General features: G+C 40.1%; 1 protein-coding gene across 8 annotated transcripts in view; it reads right to left on the minus strand.

The window, feature by feature from the left end:
- The window catches only part of inpp4b (inositol polyphosphate-4-phosphatase type II B), a 179,175-nt gene that overhangs the window by 100,180 nt on the left and 58,006 nt on the right, over nt 1–20,989 (minus strand). Inside the window, exon 1 of one of the 8 annotated variants that reach the window (XM_053622039.1) lies at nt 14,432–15,098. The exons of the other annotated variants lie outside the window; for them this stretch is intronic. Coding sequence (XP_053478014.1) covers nt 14,432–14,436 — 5 coding nt within the window. The 5' untranslated portion in view covers nt 14,437–15,098. Of the gene's footprint in view, nt 1–14,431; nt 15,099–20,989 lie in introns of those variants that run through there. 8 annotated transcript variants of the gene reach the window in all.

The raw sequence follows: 20,989 nt of genomic DNA on the forward strand, positions 1-20,989 counted from the left end.
GAGCTGCTCTGACCCAGTCATCTAGCCGTGACAATTTGGCCCTTCTCAAGATCCTTACACTTGCCCATTTGTCCTGCTTCCAACATATAAACTTTGAGAACTGACTGTTCACGTGCTGCCTAATAAATATATCCAACCCTACATCCCATATACATTTATATATATAGATAGGGGCAGTTGTGGCTTGACGGTTAAGGCTCTGGGTTACTGATTGGAAGGTCGGGGGTTCAAGCCCCAGCACTGCCAAGCTGCCACTGTTGGCCCTTGAGCAAGGCCCTTAACCCTCTCTGCTCCAGGGGGCGCTGTATCATGGCTGATCCCAACTTCCTGACATGCTGGGGTATGCGAAGAAAATAATTTCACTGTGCATATGTATATGTGATTAATGAAGACTCATTATATATATATATATATATATATATATATATATATATATATGGCCATGTTTACTCCTGTGACTAGTGTACTTTGGATTGACTCATGGTTAAAACAATCCTCTATTACAGTAACTCTGATAAGCTCTGGGTGTGATTCATCAAAACCAACGCAATGCAGTCGGGCCTTGGAGTAAACACACACTCTGACGTAAAGTCACTGCTGTGTGCTATATACGAGGACCTACAGAGCCGGTCAGTCATGCGGTTATGCCATCACACAGTATATCGTCCATGTCTGCATGAGGCCAGCTCTACACATTATACTTTAACTACTCTGTACCAGCGAGGTGGTAAAAAATAGATGGAGTTTTATAGCGGTGGTTTTGTCAGCACTGTGAGGCTGCTTGCTCAACATTCGTGCCCTGAGTACGAGCGACGCTTCCTCACAGAGTGTGATGTTTGCAGTTATTATCACTTGTATACAGGCTGCACCCAACACAAGTTCCTGAATAGCACTACAGGCAACAGACCAAGTCGCATGCATTATGCAAATTCCCTTTTTTTAAAAAAAAAAAAACAACAAAAAAAAAGCCGATCGTTTAAAAAAAAAACAACAACAAATTAGACCACAATGCAGTGTGTACATTTATAACTCAGTCACATGACATGCAAAACAAATATTCATGCACAGTAATAAGCTCATACATGGTTGCGTGTCCTAATGATGAGGAAATTGTATTCATTCTTAACCCTTTACTAAAAGACATAATCATTGTTTATCTTTGATAAGATGTTCGCAGGGCACTACACAGGGTGCTGCATTTCCACATCTGGAGTTCATCATTCTGTCAAAGGCGATTTAACACCTGAATTATATCGGAAGAGTTTTTAGATGCATCGCACACAGTAGATCGATTTCTACCCCAGCAGTTCAATCCACAATCGTTCGGTGGGACACGTAGAACACGCGAGCTCATGCACCCTGGTGCATTTTTAATACGCTCTGCCTCTAGTATTTGAAGATGTAACACACTTCCTTTTCGGTGGGAACTTTATTTAAAATGATAATACATAGTGATGCCTGTAGCTGCAAAGAAAACTGCAATAATGCATGTACGTAATCAGTATAAACGAGTATATGCGGCGTGTTCACTGTTAACCAGTCCGTACAGGATTTATTTGTGATCGTTGTGTCCAGAAATGCTCGATTTTGCTTCAGGTTTTTATCAAAATTTGTGATGCAACTTTGTGTTTTTTTTTGTTTTTTTTTTTTTGTTTTTTTGCGGAAAACTACTTGACTCGGCGGAATTGCAACTGCGCGATATTGTTTTTCGCAGTGATGTTTGTTGGACCTTTTAGCTCATGTGTACTCATGTGTGACGAAGAGCTGAACGCGCGTTGCAACGACGTCAAATGACGCGTCTCGGCCCAAATCTGTGGAAAATCTGCGTTAATTCTGAAAAAACTGCAAGCTCCTCCGAATATTGGAGATTTTACTTGAATTCGCGTTCATTTCTGCGATCGCAAAAAATCCTGGAGGGACTTTTTACCCTGTCTTATGTCATATCTTTAAGTGAAGCCTGGACTGTGCTCATGTCTCCTGTTTCACAAACACTGTTCTATGCCTGGGAGTTTTTTTTTTTTTTCCCCCTTTATTAAAATTAAATGCACTGTCACGCCAGGGGGAATGCATGTGTTGCTGGAGGAATGGAAAATTCTAGAAAGAGCAATGTTCTATCAAAGGAACTCTGAGAATGATCGATCAACATAATGCAAGAAGAGACAGGAGATGGAAAAAAAAAATTTTGTCACTTTGCAGAGGTGTGGAGTAGAAACGGGGAATTTTGAAAACAGGCTGGTGGTACAATAGAAAGACTAGAAATACAAAAATACACTCACCTATATGACTCATCCATGAGCGGGTACAAAGACAATCGGATGACATCTATGTGCCTCACTGGCATTATATAAAAAAAAAAAGCTATACTCTCCCTTATGTTGCCTCGCTTTGTTAACGTCGCGTTTATAAGTCTCTTGCTTTGTTTGCGCCATAAAACCACCAACATACACATTGATTTTCAATTCCTCGAGCAGCACTTCAGACCCAGACGCAGCCATTTTCTATAAAACAGTTACTTTTTCCCCGTCCGTGAATACAGTGACAATAGGAGAATACAGTCGAATGACTCGAAAAGCAATGAAGCGAGTATGAAATGATATTTGATCACGGCGACAGGACAGTGCGACCTGTCCACATTCTTGTGACACTACACAATGAGGAAAGCATAAACTAGCCGTGACATAAATAATGCGTAGTGATGCGTCACAAACGTCAGGTGGTAGTGTAATGCAGGTCTTTTCCAATTTTAATGGAATTGAATTTATTTTGAACAAGTTTGTCTGGGCTAAATGAAAAGATCTGAGTAATCTAAAGAGTGCATTTAAGGAGTGCCTGGGTAAAATAACTGAATATTGAACTGCACACCTGCGAAATAGTTTGCTTTTTACATAGTATGTGTTCCACAGTGCTACCGGTGCTTCCTTCTTAGGCACTTAAAGCCGCTAATGTGACATCTTGAGAGGCCTGTGCAGAGCTAAAAATCTCTCTAAAAGACATTTGTTGACCTTTTTCAAATCTTAAGTCCAGGCAAACACAGCCAAGTCACACTCAAGCTCCAGACAGGGAAGGTCAAGCAGACAGGGTGTGTTATCAGCGCTGTAATATCAACTTGGCAGCGGTGTGTGTGTGTGTGTGTGTGCTTGCATGAGGCCTGGCTGAGGGATGAAGGATTTGAAATGGCTGTTGATGCGAGTCATTGTTATTGACAAGCCGGGCTGTTAGCATTCCGCATGCTAGCTGGTGAAAGTCACTGGGATTAGATTCATTAGATATCACTTTGTGGCAGCCTTCTCCAATGACAGCTACTGCTAATCCCCCCCAATCCCAGCCCAGAATCTATTCCTATATCATGTATACATCTCTCTCTCTCTATCTATATCTCTGTATATCTATCTATCTATCTATCTATCTATCTATCTCTCTCTCTCTATCTATCTATCTCTATCTATCTCTATCTCTCTAACTCTATCTATCTATCTATCTATCTATCTATCTCTCTCTCTCTCTCTCTCTCTAACTCTATCTCTATCTATCTATCTATCTCTATCTCTCTATCTAGCTCTCTATCTATCTATCTATCTATCTATCTTTCTATCTCTATCTATCTATCTCTATCTCTCTATCTATCTAGCTCTCTATCTATCTATCTATCTATCTCTATCTCTCTCTATCTATCTATCTATCTATCTATCTATCTATCTCTATCTCTCTCTCTATCTATCTATCTATCTATCTCTATCTCTCTCTCTATCTATCTATCTATCTATCTATCTATCTATCTATCTCTCTATCTCTATCTCTATCTATCTAGCTCTCTCTCTCGCTATCTCTCTATCTCTTTCTCTCTCTCTCTCTATCTCTCTTTCGCTATCTCGCTCTCTCTCTATCTATCTATATATCTCTATCTCTCTATCTATCTATCTCTATCTCTCTCTCTATCTCTCTAACTCTATCTATCTATCTATCTATCTATCTAGCTCTCTCTCTCGCTATCTCTCTCTCTTTCTCTCTCTCTCTCTATCTCTCTTTCGCTATCTCTCTTTCGCTATCTCTCTCTCTCTATCTATATCTCTCTCTCTCTCTCTCTCTCTCTCTGCAATGTACCTGTATATTTCTAGTTTCCTCCTTCCAGGCTTCTGTTTTCATTTTTCTGGCCCAGAAATGACATCCTGAAAGGAGCTCTTCAGCTCTGCTACTTCTGAAACGTTAACTTACGAGGCATAACTAAGATCAACAAAAGGGTGTCAAAGGGAAAGATGAGATAAGACTTGTAATGTTTATTATTGGTGTTATGTCATTATTATTATCGCTGTGGAAAATTTCCTTACAAGCAGCTTTTTTGTAAGGAAAATTGCAAACTGCTCCTTTAATTGGGATCCATATCTAAGTTAAGTAGATGCCACATTAAATAACTTTGTAAATGCCCGCACTGAGCGGTGTAAGCAGGTCAGTACATGCACCAGGGATGCCTGGTGGGGATATTAGATAGCAGGCACAATGTAAAATCCATCAATAGTTTGATAACATGTTTAAAACTTTAACTGAGGGAACACGTAGTGTCTAGTCATTTACTCTAAAACCAATTCAATATTAAATATGAGGACATATACAGAGTGTAAGAGTGTGTGTGTGTGCGCACACAGTCCCTTTCTTCAAAAAGGCTTTTCAAATGGAGGTCATTAAACACTTAAGCAGCTCCAGATCATCCGCCTACAAGTCAGTGGCTCTGACAAACCCAGCTTATTAGAGACAGTCCAGTGTCAAAGCCCCACAATCCCCTCTCCTCCCTCATGCTAGCATTAGCATAAGCCAGGCCCCATCTTCCCAGTGCAGCATGGCCTCAGCCGCCCAGCTGATCTGCAGGGAGCGTGATATCACTGCACGGATGAGCAGTTAAGAGCCGGCACACTGCTCTTCACCCTCCACAGGCAGGAAGGCGAGTGTGTTGGGCTCCAGCAGGATACGCTTGGACATGCAGAGAGGATAAGTGCATATATACTGATATGGTTTGCCTGCATGCATGCGATAATTTTTTTTTATTATTATTATTATTTTTATCAAAGACAGGATGAAAATATGGCAACAGTTAAGATGTTTTTCTGAGAATTCTGCTGCTTGGGAAAAATCAGCTGAGTAGTTTCAATGTAAGCAAATAGTATAATAGGATAGTGATAGAGGATATACCGCTGCCTGATTCAGCCTGACGCTTGCAGCACTTTCTGACTCACTTTCTGCTTTTGTGAATGATTCCACATGGATCACCTGAAGACCTGCACTTCCTTCAGTGCATAAGCTCGCCTGGATACCGTAGCTTCGTAACAAAGACTTGCTGCTTTAATCATAAAGACTGTCCTGTGTTCATTCCAGGACTCTTTTTCACAAGCTGCTCAAACTGATCACTTAGTACTGTTTGTCAGGAATGATTTATAATCCCACTATCCTGTTTTTCCTCACCACGGTTGTCACTGGCTTGCTCGACAGGGATCTAAACTTACATCCAGATTTCTGTCTATTGTTAAAGGGCCAGAAGGGTGCGAGATTTACATTTACGTTTATTCATTTACTAGACGCTTTTATCCAAAGCGACTTACAAATGAGGAAATGCAATCAAGCGGAGAACAATACGAGTATTGTGACCATACGAGATTTTCAGCTGAGTTCTAGAGAAGCAAAGTGCGCAGAGTAGAGCTGTAAGAGCCAGAGAAAGTTTTTTTATTTATTTATTTGAAATAATGTGGGGGTTGGCATTTTAGGGATTAGTTAAGTGCTCACAGAAGAGGTGGGTCTTTTGCAGTTTTTTTTTTTTTTTTTTTTTTTAAATAGTGACAGATAATGCTGTCCGGATTGAGGTTGGAGATCCAATCCAAGAGCTACCAGAAAGCCACCGTAACCCTCAATTCCTTTCCTATGTGCTTGAATTGGAAAAAGAAAAAAAAAAAGAAGACGTAGGTATGATATTTGTATTTTTAGCTCCACTATTATGAATAATCTGTCATCCCGCCTCTACCCTGTCAATCAGTGGAAATGCCGGCGTGATCGTACCCTAGTAATTGGTACCGCGCTTTTTATTTCAATTTTAAATGAAGTTCTAAAAGGATACATTATTAAAGGAAAAGTGTCATAAAAGTACTGATGACATGTATGTAATACTGACATCAGGGCATTATTCTATAATGTCTTATAACCACATTCTCTATCGGGATTGATCCGGAAGTGTTGATTCATTTCCTAGAACAGCAGCTCTAATTGTAATTCTGGCTGCAAAGCAAATCACACGCTTATATTTATGCATTCCTTATAATACATTATTGTCTCTATAGTAACAGCTCATTTATACGGCAGACACGCCGCACAATCTGACCCTAATAATAAACAAATTAAAACGTGTTGTTATTTTAAAAAAAAGCAAAGCATCTCATTCCTGATAAGACTTCTGTAAAGAGATGTTTATTAAACCCTTTACTGCATGGCGTTGCCATATGGCAACGATCAATTTATCTCCAGTTTCGTGAGAGGCAACATTACAAAACTACCATTTTCCTTTTGTAACCGTCAGCACGTTCTCCTCCAAGTTAAAGTCTTCAGATTGAAGACACGATATAATTTTTGTCTTATTAATTCGAGAGAGAGAGAGCGAGAGCGAGAGAGTTTATAACTCGGTTCATAAGCGTAAGTGATCCAGTGTTATTCTGCATATTATCTCTGTTACTGTAGACAAAAGAGAAGTGAATGAATGGAAAATCACACCACAAACCAGGACAAAGCCTAAATAAAGGAACTGTGCTGAGCCGATTCATGATAAATCACCATGCAAGATCAGAGCTGATGCACCAAGACAAATTCAACCGCATTTAAAGCCTGATCAGATCAAGGCTTAATGCACACACACACACACACACACACACACACACAGAAAAAACAGAGACGAGAACAAGAGATGCTGCAAAATGGATGGATCCAATGGTACTCTAAAATAAAATTCCTGGATGTGTGAATGTAGCCTGTGGATGTTTTCATTTATTGGCCTCATAGATGAGTTAATATTCCTTCCAATTTTATTTGGATTTATTTCAGCAGACCATGACCTTTCAACTGACGGCAAGAAGTAGCGATGAAGAGACGCGTTAATGAGGCGAACGGGGAAAAAAAACAAAACCAACAACAACAACAACAACAAAAAAACCCGCCAAAATGACGATTTGGAAAATCCTTTGTTTAGTCTCCAGTTAAAAAGTCACACTTTGTCCTCTCATAAGTCACTGAGATATTTTTCTCCATCTGCCACCTAAATGTCAAGCAGAAATTGGGCTGCAGATCGAGATATAATGATAGCTGAGCTACAGGATAGTCAATCAGACTAGCACGGATTCATGGATTCTGTCTGCTGATGGCCAAAGGTCAGGCCATTTCACAATAGAAAGCAAAGCCAGTTTACCAACAACAGCAAGTTAGCATACGCAGCGTGGCATAATTAGCGATGGCGTAATTAGGGATGAACTCCCAGGAGTCTCCAGCTCTTCTGACAGCCAGCTGGGCTTCATATGGCAATCAGGAGCTGCATAAACGGCTCACCTGTAGAGCTAAAGGCCCTGGGGACGCGTGTGCTGGTGTGTGCAGCTGGCAGAACACACACAAACACACGGCGCGAAGAAAAGCCGTGCGCGCACAATGAAACGGAAGAACCGCTTTGAAATTCTGAAATGCGATGTTATTGATCTTCAAGGACTTTGGGAGCAGATGCTGTTTTTGTTTTCTTTCAATTTACCAAAAAAAGTCTGATTTGTATTTCCTACTCTAAAGCATAAAAAAAATAAATAAATAAATAAAAAACACAAGTAGCTATTAAAATTGAAAAGGAACAGACCGCACGTCTAATACGGCTGTACAATCTATCATTTGGTAATCGTTATGATAATATTGGGCTGACGCGTACGATATGCAAATGATCTCTCAAACACAAAATGAGGTCTGGGAACCCAACGGGTCTGTGAAGCTTAACCAGAGGGTCCATTATTATTTCCTTTTCTAATAGAACCTGAAACCCACCATTTTCAAAGTTTACTATATTTCTTATTAAGTTTGAATTGGGTTTAATCCAAACCTCCACAACTCGCATGTCGGCTCCAGAGTGACGCGATAGAGAAGCGTTCGAGCTCACGATCTCCCGACAACGACACGGGCGGCTATTGGTAGGCACAAGCTAAGGGAACAACGCTGTCTGTGTTTTCAGGGCAGGAGAGACAGCATACTCTCTCTCCCCTGTCAATCACAGTGATGCTAGCCTATCGTGCTAGCATCTATGAGCTCACGTATGCGGAAGAGGGTGGATAGCATTTTCCTCCGAGTGTGTTACGCTGCCCTGTGATGCAGAATGAGCAGCAGGTTGAAAAATACAGAGGTTGTCTCAGAGGAAGCACGAGTTTGCCCCACCCTCTCTGTTGGATAGCTGTTGTGTGATATCGTTAGCTAGTGGGCACGAAATGGCGAGACCAAATTGGGGAGAAAAACCATCCAGTTAGGTCCAGCGAATTTATTTCAGCTTGAACTGTGAGCTTTTTGACCACCTCAGATAAGACTTGGTCAATGGTGACGCGTCTACTTATTTACATATTTGGTCCTATTAATGAAACCAAGCGATTATTTTATCCCATTTGTGTCATCATGACCACAATACCAGCCTCTAAAAGCACTCCTAACCAAATTAGCTTATTCTGCTGTGTGTATTTATCACATCGATGAACAAAACACCTGAACACAACTGTAATGTGGCAAACGAGGAAGCTGTGCTTCACTTCATTTCTAGCTTGTGTGTTTATTTATTTATTTATTTATTTATTTATTTATACGAGTACGGCTCTGCTTTCCCTGAAGACAGATTACTCACGTGTCTTAATGAATTCAGGATGCAGGTGGAATTTGGCTCCCACTGTGGATTAGGATTTGGTGTTGAGGCTAAGTAATTATTTTTCATAATTCCAGCATACATGTGCAAATGAGGAGCTGGCGGGTAGCGTATCAGGCACGTGAGGTGGTGATCAAATAAATATGGAAACGCTTGCACGCTCTGGAAATACATAAAATGCTTTGAGTCTAAAGAAAGGAGTGAGAGAGTGAGAGAGAGCGAGTGTACGAGAGTGTGTAGAGAGAGATTTGAAAGTAAATGCATGCCAAACTAACCATGGAGCTGCATAAGAAAGTATACAGTGTGTGAATGCGCCATGTTCAGGCTGCTCTTTTCTCTCTCACTCCATCCGCCCAAATTCATTGATTTCTGCTTGCATCGGAATATTATTTACATGACTTGGATATCATGCTATTCATGAGTTAACGTGGTTTGCTTGTAGATTTCCAATGAGGATTACCGGATTATAAAAACGCAATCAGTCAATAAGAGAGATAAAGCGTAAACACAAATATACTGAGTACACATGTTAAACACACGGCTAAATACTGCAGCGTCAGCACTGTTAACTTCTGTAACGGGTGTGTGCACGTGTCTACCTGTTAATGTTTCGGCTGAGAAATGCATTCTAGACAACCCTGACAGACAACGGGATGGCTTTTACCACACCCACTTGTGAGTGTGTTTGTGAGAAAGAGGAGCTTGCAAACCGCCGATGTAAAGCGAGAGTGAAAAAGGTGGCGTTCATATTTACAGTAACTGTGTTTACATACAGCTAGGACTGCACAAAAATGGCTAAATAATCATCGATGATAATAATGTGGAGGCGGGCCTGATGTACTGTTACCGCCTCGAAATACCGACGTGCTTCATTCCTCTTAATCTACAGCAATTTACGAATGATTATTATTTTATTTTTTTTTAAAGAAAAAAAAAAAAAGAAAAAAGAACAACATACTGCACTGTAAAACCGGATTTGTTCATTTAACTCAAAAAAATTTGAGGAAACTAATTAACTCAAAATTTTTAAGTTGATAAATCAATTTCTTTAAGCCAAATACACTTAAATATCTCATTTAAAATATTTTTTTTGTTGTATTTGGCTTTAAAGAAACCGATGTATCAACTTTCCTCAAATTTTTTGCGTTAAATGAACTGATCCGGTTTTACAGTGTGTTTATTCATTTATGGTTCCCATGGTAACACTTTACAATAACAGTACATGCATAATCATGCACTAATACCTGAACTAATACTTACTGAAATATGACCCAATGATGAGTTAAGGCAGGTACTAATCACGAACTAATGAAGAGCGAACTTTAACTACGACGTGAGTCTTATGAAGTCATGCGTAAATAACGACCACCTTGAGTCGTACATATTTGTTACGACGTAATGTATTAATTAACGCGTAGGGGTGAAATAAATCAACCACGCTCTATAAGAAAGAATACAAATTAAATGTGCATCATTCCAAATCGTTTATATAATTTATCATATGCAGTTGCGTACACAGACATCACAGGATGGCGTAATCGGCGTTTAATTGTTCCTGCGTCTTTCTACGTTCGATAAGGAGGAGCGATGTAAATGATGAAAGTAATGCAGCGCCATCCAATAGCGTTTGTGTACGCAGCTGCATATGATAAATCATATAAACAATTTGAAATGATGCACGTTAAATTTCATTCGTATTCTTTCTTACAGTGCGGGTTTGTTTTAGTTCACATCTACGTGTTCATTAATACGTTCACTAACAAACATGTACTAACGTGTACTTAAGGTGGTCGTTATTCACACATGAGACTCACGTCATAATTAAGGTTCATTAGTACATGCCTTAATTCATCATTAGTTCATATTTAAGTAAGTATTAATTCAGGTATTAGCGCATCATTATTCATGAACTGTTATTGTAACGTGTTACTGTTACATCCATCCATCCATCCATCCATCTTCTATACCGCTTATCCTTTTCAGGGTCACGGGGAAACCTGGAGCCTATCCCAGGGAGCATGGGGCAGAAGGCGGGGTACACCCTGGACAGGGTGCCAGTCCATCGCAGGGCACAATCACACACACACTCACACACCCATTCATACACTACGGACACTTTAGACATGCCAATCAGCCTACCATGCATGTCTTTGGACCGGGGGAGGAAACCGGAGTACCCGGAGGAAACCCCCGCAGCACGGGGAGAACATGCAAACTCCGCACACACAGGGCCACGGTGGGAATCGAACCCCCGACCCTAGAGGTGTGAGGCGAACGTGCTACTGTTACATTTAATGTTTAAAACAATCCCTCAGTGTTCATCTTTAAATCTAAACCTGCTTAAATCTGCAAAATGACTGCTTAGTCACACTGAGTGAATTTATGTATGTATGTATGTATTTATTTATTTATTTTAAATGTGGAATCCCGTATTACACAGTTCAATGCACAGCTCCATTTCGAGCTGGCGCTTTATAATTTAATGCACAAGGGTCGGCTGGAAATGATATCTAACTGCAGTGTCGAGTGAGCTATGTTAAAATGTAGTTATATAAAAGTGCTAGGGGGAAGGAAAAAAAAAAAAGTTAGAACAGGCAGATGGTGCTCCGTCTGACATGATGACATAGCTAAACCTGGCGAGTTAGAGCTGGGAATAAGGAGCCAACTGGCCTGAACCTGGATCACCTGACCTGGGAAAGGACCACATTCATTTATATTCATCTCACAGAATTCTAAAAAAAAAAAAGAAATACTTATTAACTGCGATTATCCTCACGGAAACTAAGCTCCAACCGTTTACATGATGTACAAAACGTGTGGATTAAAAACGTACATAGTGCACGTTGAGAACGTAGAACAACGGATGAAGCATTTCTCTCCTAATCAGTCGATAAAATAGTTCGAAACACAGTGATGCCACTCCGTCACTGCTGGGATCATTCTGATAAACTAATAACGTCACTGCTTGTAGCCATGCTGCTGCCTAGCCAGCTGGCTAACTTCAGCTAACCAATATTACACACAATTTGTCATGTTTAATTAACCGAGGAAGCCTAAATCACGATAGCGCTCAAAATATTACGAATTGTGCCTCAGATGTGATGAAAAAGTACCGACTAAATAAAATCCAAATTGCCAGATGCAAATAAAATCCACATACATTTTCTAATACTGTAATACCAATACTATCTTTGCACCTGGAAATGATCTCAAGTTGAAATTTTGGATATATTCTGTGCATTTGTATGAAGACACATCGATGGTATAAGAACGCTGTTATAATAGCTGACGGACCGGACAGGGGTGACTGTCGTTCAACTAGAGTTTTAAAGCAGATGGTTGTGAGACATAAATTCCTTAGAGAGAGAGAGTGAGAGAGAGAGAGAGAGAGAGAGAGAGAGAGAGACTCAACATACTGTTTATTTACTTATTTCCAATTTACCGTATTGTATTTTATTTTATGGCATTAATGTATATAATTATTGTAACCTTTATACTTTTGTCCTATACACTGGAACCATGCTTTTTCATTTATATTTTTTGATTGACTTATTTTTGTAATAATTACTATTTTTTATTCTATTTTATTATTAATAAGTTCCACATCACTTAGACATGTTCTCTCTCTCTCTCTCTCTCTCTCTCTCTCTCTCTCTCTCTCTCTCTCAGAAGTCCCTGTCCCTGTTCTGACACAAGCAATGATCTAACTCTTCCTCTTTTCCTGTATATATACTCTGTCTCTATCAGCAATAAACTAAGAAGCTTTCTATGAACTCTGTCTTTCTGAACGTTTTCACTGTCTTCCCGAGCTCGGTACTGAGCAGGTAACAGCAGCGCGGGTCCAGGAATTTAATTCTGAGGCCGGTATCAGCGAAATCTTTACAACTATGATTCCTATAATCATTTTTTAAATTTTATTTTATTATTACTACTGTTTTTAATTCTCCATTCTTAGCTATATTGATGCTTTGGCAATATTGTATGTAATCAATCATGCCAATAAAGTACTTTGAATTGAAAATTGAATTGAGAGAGAGAGAGAGAGAGAGAGAGAGAGAGAGAGAGAGAGAGAAGAGACAAAGAGACAAGATAGAAAGAGAGAGAGAAAAGGGAGAGAGAAAAGAGAGAGAGAGAGAGAGAGAGACCAGAGACAGAGAGGGATTCAGATAGAGAGAGAAAGACAATGAGAGAGACAGGACGAGAGCAAGAACGACATAGAGAGAAAGATGAAGAATAAAAAAGAGAGAGAGAGAGAGAGAGAGAGAGAGAGAGAGAGAGAGAAGTAGAGAAAAGACAGATAGACGCAGATATGGAGATAGAGAGAGAAAGAGACAAAAAGTGAGAGACAAAGATAGAGAGAGAAAGAGATAGGAGAAACAGAGAGCAACTGAGAGAAAAGAGAGAAAGAGAGAGAGAGAGAGAGAGAGAGAGAGAGAGACAGATAAAGGCAGAAAGACAATGAGAGAGACAGGAAGCAAGCAAGAGAGCCATAGAGAGAAAGATGAAGAAAGAGAGAGAGAAAGAAAAACAGAGAAAAGACAGAGAGAAAGAGACAAAAAAAAGTGAGAGACAGAGATATAGAGAGAAAGAGATAGGAGAAACAGAGAGAAACACCGACAGAAAAGGGAGAGAGAGAGACACACACACACACATACACAGACAGAGAGAGGGAGTGAGAGAAAGAGAGAGAGAGCGAGAGAGAGAGAGAGAGAGAGAGAGAACCCAGAGACAGAGATGGAGACAGATAGAAACAGAAAGACAATGAGAGAGACAGGAACAGAGCAAGTGAGCTATAGAGAGAAAGATGAAGAAAGAGAGAGCGAGACATTGAACAATAAAGAGAAGACAAAGAGACACAGATATAGAGACAGAGACAAAGAGACAAAAAGAAAGTGAAAGACAGATGTAGAGAGAAAGCGATAGGAGAAACAAAGAGAGAGCGAGAGATGGGGGGGGGGGGTCATTTGCACATACAGAATTAATGTTATACACCAACACATTGGTGAAAATGGTCTGGGAAAAAATCGACACACATTTGCAGCAAAAAAACATTCGAGTTTCTGGGTTTAGAAGATGCTGCTCTGAAAAGAGTGTCAGGAGAGAAAATAAAGCACCTGTAATTAATCTCCAGCAGGCCTTTATTAGCCTGCTTAAGAACAGCACAGATTTGTAATGCTGCCCTTTAGGGATCCGACAAAAACACAGCACCGTCGCACACAGGCCAGGGGAGTTTAATCAAACACAAAATGCAGCTTAGCTATGACGAAAAGTTCAGCTTTACTGAGAAATTCACGCACCTCACTACTGACTAGTCTAAACATCTTCATATCAGAGACCTATGCAGTATACATTTTCATTAAAGGCACAGCTCTGATGTGTTTATCCATTTGATTACATCCACCGTCTCCATAAAAGCTCTTTAAAGCCTCGCCTATTGTTTTCACTATAATACCTCAATCTACTCGAATTAACTGCAAGCACACATTTCCTCTCGATACGCAATCTGCCGTGTCAAAGTTGAACATCACTTACAGCATGCTTTTCTTCTGCCAAGTTTAAAGATGCCGCAATACAGTGCTTCCGTTTTCCCGCCGGACGTTGTTTTTGTCTGCCTCTTTAAAATAAGGGCTCTTTCTTTCCTCGGGGCGCTCCGAGGCTGAGAAAACGCCCATCAATCAGCGCTGACAGACGGGAAAGTCGAGCATTCAAACACGGCCCATCCCACCCGGTCAGTAATTACACTGTACGTGTTTACTCAGAATGACTTCCAACCGATCGTTACATCTCTCAGCATAAAAGAACGGCACCGAAAGCGTCTCACCCCGAAAGCTACAGCGTGCAAACGGTGTATACAACACTGGATCTCGGCGCTCGGTGTGAAACTAAAGCACTGACGCGGGGCGAGTCGGCCTGCGGCGGCTTTCATGTCACACAAGAGGAACACCAAAGAGTGATGCGTGATAATACAATACGCCAATGGGAACGGGAAACAAACAGCAAGTCAAACATGAAACGATGACCTGGGAGTTGAGGACAAAAGGAAAGCCCAACCCTTCCTCGAACTTGATAATAAAGCACACACACACACACAGTCCCATGCAAATGGCTGCTTAAGTAAGCAGCATTTGTCAAACACTATGCGCAGAAATATACATCAGTACCATTTCCACCGCAAATAATTCCTTAAAAAGACAATTGTTTTTCGTCATATTTGACATTTCCCCAACATTACACTGAATCACACTGAGAATTTGCAATTCCATTCTGAGTCACTTTCAGATTTGATACTGAAATGTAAGGCAGATCGGATATGAACAGTCAGATCAGAATCCATGGGGGTTTTACGTCAAACCGACTCGACGTGCTAACAACAAAAGTTGTTTTAAGCTAGCAGTTAGGAGTTCACTTCTAGCTGACTAAGTGTGTAGAGTGGTTTAGATGAGAATTGAAAGCTGTTCAGGGTAGGAAAGCGTACAGCTATTCGAGGTACCGGTAGGGACCGTTTTACAACAAGCTGAAGCTGTTTACTACAGAAATATGAGCATTATTTAGTAACCTTCGCATGCAATGGAAAGATTTTCACCTCATCTTTGTCAATACTGTGGAGAGAAACCTTCGAAGATGTGTCCGGAATTGTTGGAGACTCAGCAAGAAAGGATTTCAAGCTGAATAAAGGACATACTTTTTTTTGGGGGGTGTGGAAGAAGCTATCGGAGTAATGATGATGAGTCTTTATTGAGCACATATACATATGCACAGTGAAATTGTTTTCTTCACATACCCCAGGATGTTAGGAAGTTGGGGTCAGAGCGCAAGGTCAGCCATGATACAGCGCCCCCTGGAGCAGAGAGGGTTAAGGGTCTTGCTCAAGGGCACAACAGTGGCAGCTTGGTAGCGCTGGGGCTTGAACCCACAACCTTCTGGTCGGTAACCCAGAGCCTTAACTGCCTCAATGTAAAGTAACATTAAATGATGTTGATTAGTCACAGTGATGATGAGTAGCTAGCTATGAAGTTAACTGACACTGAGGTGGACTTAGTGGGTTTGCCTCGCACCTCCGGGGTTGGTGGTTGTGTGCACACATGAGTTTGCATATTCTCCCCATGCTTTAGGGTTTCCTCCATGTACTTCGGTTTCCTCCCAGTCCAAAGACATGCGTTGTAGGCTGACTGGCATTAGCAAATAGTTTGTATTGTGTGACTGTGTATGATTGTGCCCAAGCACGCCGTTCCAGGGTGTCCCGCGAATTCTGCCCACGAGTTCCCTGGGACTCTGTGTAGGATAAGCGGTATGGAAAATGGATGGACGAATGGACAAAATGATTTTAAAAAAAAAAGTGTGGATAGTTAAAAAAAAAAAAAAGCATCCGCTACGCTTAGCTAGCGGTATTTGGAGTTCACTGAGAGGTAAGGTAACACTCATCGTGAGAACGATGAGTGTTGTTGTTTTCTTTTTCTTTCCATCAGTGCAGAATTCAGTCAAGAGCAAGGTCGTAGTTATCGCTCGATGAGGAGGAAGAAAGAGGCGCACAAACTTGAGGTTAAACGCCGCAGGTTGGCTTGAGATTCTGTCATATTAGCTCCGCTCAAACTATTTCTACTCACTGTGTTTGCAGTTCATTCGCAGCTATGAACTCTACTTGTGCTGATTTCATGCTGCTTCTTTGATTCCACAGCAGTTCACAGTTTTTCTAGAACATTTCTCATAAACGGTGTTCGACTCATAAGCGAGTGTTGTTGCTGCATTGGAATTAAAGTCACCCAGCAAAGGCGTGTTTACACCACCTTAAAGACCTTTCTCCCTGTCCAAACGGTTAACTGCATATCCGTTCGTTAACTCTTATTTGAATAGTAAAATTAAACAGAAGCCACAGCTTTAGGTCAGGGTCCAGTCTAGTATCCGATATACTGTAGCCCACATTCAAAAGATAATATGAACAACTTAACAAAAGATTTTGGCATTTGAGCAGTGTGAATGTTGACACAGTCGGTCTGTTCTCCAGCTCTGCTGTACATCATGGATCTTGGGTTGCTCTGGGAAAACAAGTGGCATCAGACTTATGACATTTCTTAAAGTGACAGCGCTGATATAGAGTCCATCTTTGCCTCTCAAAGATCCTCAGAAATAATTATCGAGACAATGCAACTGATCCCAGGTGAGTATGCAGGTGAGCAGCTATAAATGGATCCACTGTATGAGTCCTTGTATAAAGTGTGCCATAACTGCAGACAAGATCCATCTAACATCATCATACGAGTGTTACTGTATCCTAAATTAAGTACGGAAAAAATAAAAAACAAGGTTTTTGTATTTGTCTAAGAGAGGTGCTAGATTAAGAGCAAAACGAATTACAGGCAGGTAGATTAAAAAAAAAAAATTAAAAAAAATCGAACAACCCGGATATTCAATTCAATGTTACTGTACAGTACTTTACAGTACTACAAAGAACTTTACAGTATATAACGTTACAGTACTACAAAGAACTTTACAGTACTATAAAACTTTACAGTATATAACTTTACAGCACTACAAAGAACTTTACAGTACTACAAAGAACTTTACAGTATATAACGTTACAGTACTACAAAGAACTTTACAGTACTATAAAACTTTACAGTATATAACTTTACAGCACTACAAAGAACTTTACAGTACTATAAAGAACTTTACAGTATATAACTTTACAGTACTACAAAGAACTTTACAGTACTATAAAACGTCGCAGTATATAACTTTACAGTACTACAAAAAAACTTTACAGTATATAACGTTACAGTACTACAAAGAACTTTACAGTACTATAAAACTTTACAGCATATAACTTTACAGTACTACAAAGAACTTTACAGTACTACAAAGAACTTTACATAGATCCTGAAATGAGTGGATCACGAATCTGTTCAACTGATTCACAAGCATCAAAAGAATCAACAAATTAAACATTAAAAGCTTTGTGTTTGTTTGTTTTTTTAAGCATATCGTGCCTTTCTACAGATATAAGCATTGAATTCAGTGGGCGGTTGAACTGAACTGAATGCCACTACAGACGCATATAAAACAGCCATCTTGTTAGCAACCATATTGTGAATATTTTTTTTTACTAAAATGCATTTTGTTTAGTTGAGTGAGTAGGCACAGAGGTGAAGTTCACCAAACAGACCGGCTTTACTGCCTGGTTTATGAGCAATTAAACTGGAATTGTAAATTGTAAACATAGTCTGGGTGGTTATTGTTACTTTCTTAGCCACAAAAATGATGCTGCCATATGGACAGGGTCGTAATATGAACCTGTGAGCTATAGGTGGTCGACATTGCAGATTTATCTTATCACTCAAAATGAGCACTTTAATTTAAGTAAACAGGTGTTCGTTAAAAAAGAAAGGCTAATTACTGTAGCGATACATAATGCCTATCGCATAGGTATATGATCTATATTTTAGCAGTATATAAAGGATCCTGTAATTAAAAATGCCTGTGCTATAAAAACAAAACAAAACAAACATACTAACCTGAAATATACGTGTCTGATGTTGTATTGATCAAACTACTTAGGAGGGAGGAAAAGTTCCTTCCAGCATCTCTGGACCAAATTACAGCATCTTGCCTGAGAGTTCAGTCAGTGGATGTGGTTAAAAATAAATAAATAAATAAATAAATAAAAAAGAAGAAGTAGTCCTGAAACTGCTGCTCTTCAGTATTACATCATGATCCCTGGAGCCCTAGCTGAAACTCATGGGACCAGAATCAGCTAAAGCACCCCTGGCTTTTTTTTTTTATTTACAGTTTCTCAAAGGAGGTGGTGCGGATTCTGATCTACAGTAGCTTAGTGATCTCACCGCATTTTCCAGTGTATTTTTCTTGTGTAAGAACGACATCTCCGAAGTTGATACTCGCTCTAGAGTAAGGTTGGTGGATTTACACAACAGTGCTGTGGTCCATTTTGGCGATGCTCGTAAAATACGTGTGATTTAGGACGGAGAAGGCAAATATGAGCCCGAGAGGCCGATGCTATTAGTGAAAGTACACAGCCGTGGCTTTCGAGTTTGTGGAATGTTTTCACCGACGGAAGTGCGTGACTCATAGAGAGCAGTCATCAAATCATGTTAGTAATGGAAGTCTGGGTTCATCTGAATGAGACCGTGTCTCTACTGTCTGAGCATCAAGATGTCTATTGTGGTCAAGTGAAACTTTTTTATTTAAAAAAAAACAAACAAAAAAAAACAGTACACATGCAAGAGCGTCTTTTCACGAAACTAGATTCAAATGAACTACTGCTTTCTTTGTGTTGGCCTATATTGTTCTGACAGAAAGCGAGAGAGCGAGAGCGAGAGCGAGAGAGAATCTAGGCCAAGCAATAACTTGAGCAGTTCTTCCTCCTTAAGAACATTAATGGGATTTTTATATCTCCACTACAGATATTCAAAAAAAAAATTAAATAAATAAATAAATAATCACTCATGATAATACATAATATAGTAAGCATGCTGCTCTATATAACTTATGGCATATGACTGTTGATGTAAAAAATAAACAATGAAAAAAAAAATGAGTGAAAAAAATGAGAGAAATGTGCATCTCTATAGTGCAAACTAATTTCACTTCATCTGATAAATCACGCCCACGTTAGTGGAAGATAGAGCTATACAGGCTTGTAGCTATTAGATTCTACTGGGACATAATCAATTCTTCAGAAATCACTTATCATATACACGGTTATAATTGCACTGGAGAGATGTCTTTATATTCTGTTATGTGGCAGAAGGAAAGAGATAAGCAGAGATATGTGGTTTGTTGTAAAGTAATTCACAGGTGGAGGTCGCTAAATATAACAGCTAAGTGATACGTTTTATATCAAGCCAACATACAAACCCTGATTTAGCACCAATTGTTTTGTTTTTTTCTCGCAAAACACAGTTATCACCAGTAAGTATGTGTTTTTGCATCTGATTGGATGTTGGCTATAGGCCAAAACTGCAGTAATTGCCCAAAATCCCCTCATCACTTGATCATGTGTAACACCAGTCATTGACTAAATCACATCATTTGGTGCAATTGCCAGAGAAAACCAAGAGGACCGAGTGTATTCAGTACCATACCGCAAATTGTAGGGCGAACCACGAGTCAGGCTCAGGAATCACACAGGATCTTCGTACATGGGCTTGGCTACAACCCAGGAATATGTTTAAGACTGCACACTGGTAGATTGACATGCGCGCTCACACACACACACACACACACACACACACACACACACACACATATAGAGAATAGACTTTTATATGAAAGAAATAAGGTGTGCTGTGAAAGGAATTGGGGGGGATGGGGGTGAGACAGGGAAGGAAGCAAATCTGGTCGTGTGGTTAGTTGCAACCCAATTCTCAAAGAAAACACAATGTTGCATGTGAAAAACATCCACGTATGCTGGAAAGTCTTACGGGCACATGTTTTACGTGGACTGATGCCGGCGTCTAGCGTGCCCCAAAACTTGCCCTTAAAGGTGCCACTACGTGAAGCAATACACGATGATATCCCCTCTAGGATGCTGATATACGCAAGAAAACAAGATGAAGTGCCCTCTATCCCCCATCGTGAGAGAAAGCATGATGACGTGGGGTGCCTTTCAGCAGAGAATATGAGAAAACATGTGTAGTGCCTTCTAGCGTGTTGTTCCTGTGGAGAAAATGAGATGCCCTATAGGCTCCCCTAGATGCAAGAAAATTAGATGAATCGCTCTCAAGGTGCTCCTATGTGTAAAAAAAATGTGCCCTCTAGGGTGTCTTTATGGTAAAAATCATGAGTTGATGCTCACCAGGTCAGCCTGTGTCCACCCCTGCCAACTCTTAGCTAGCTGCTTGCTTGCTAAAATGATATTGGGCTATCATTACATAACTTTATGGCTTATCTTCCAGTTATCATCCACCACTTACCACAGTTCTGCCTCCCTTTTCCTTTTCTTCTTCTTGTTTTCTGGCTTCCCGACAGGTCGTGCCATACATTACCCACCGGATGTTTTGAGTTCTGAACATTTTATTCGACATTTTCATTCACTTGCACTGAAAATGTCCTTTAGCGTTCTCACTCAAAACTCAA

The sequence above is a fragment of the Ictalurus furcatus genome, chromosome 3 (genome assembly GCF_023375685.1).
Source record: "Ictalurus furcatus strain D&B chromosome 3, Billie_1.0, whole genome shotgun sequence".
NCBI lineage: Eukaryota > Metazoa > Chordata > Actinopteri > Siluriformes > Ictaluridae > Ictalurus > Ictalurus furcatus.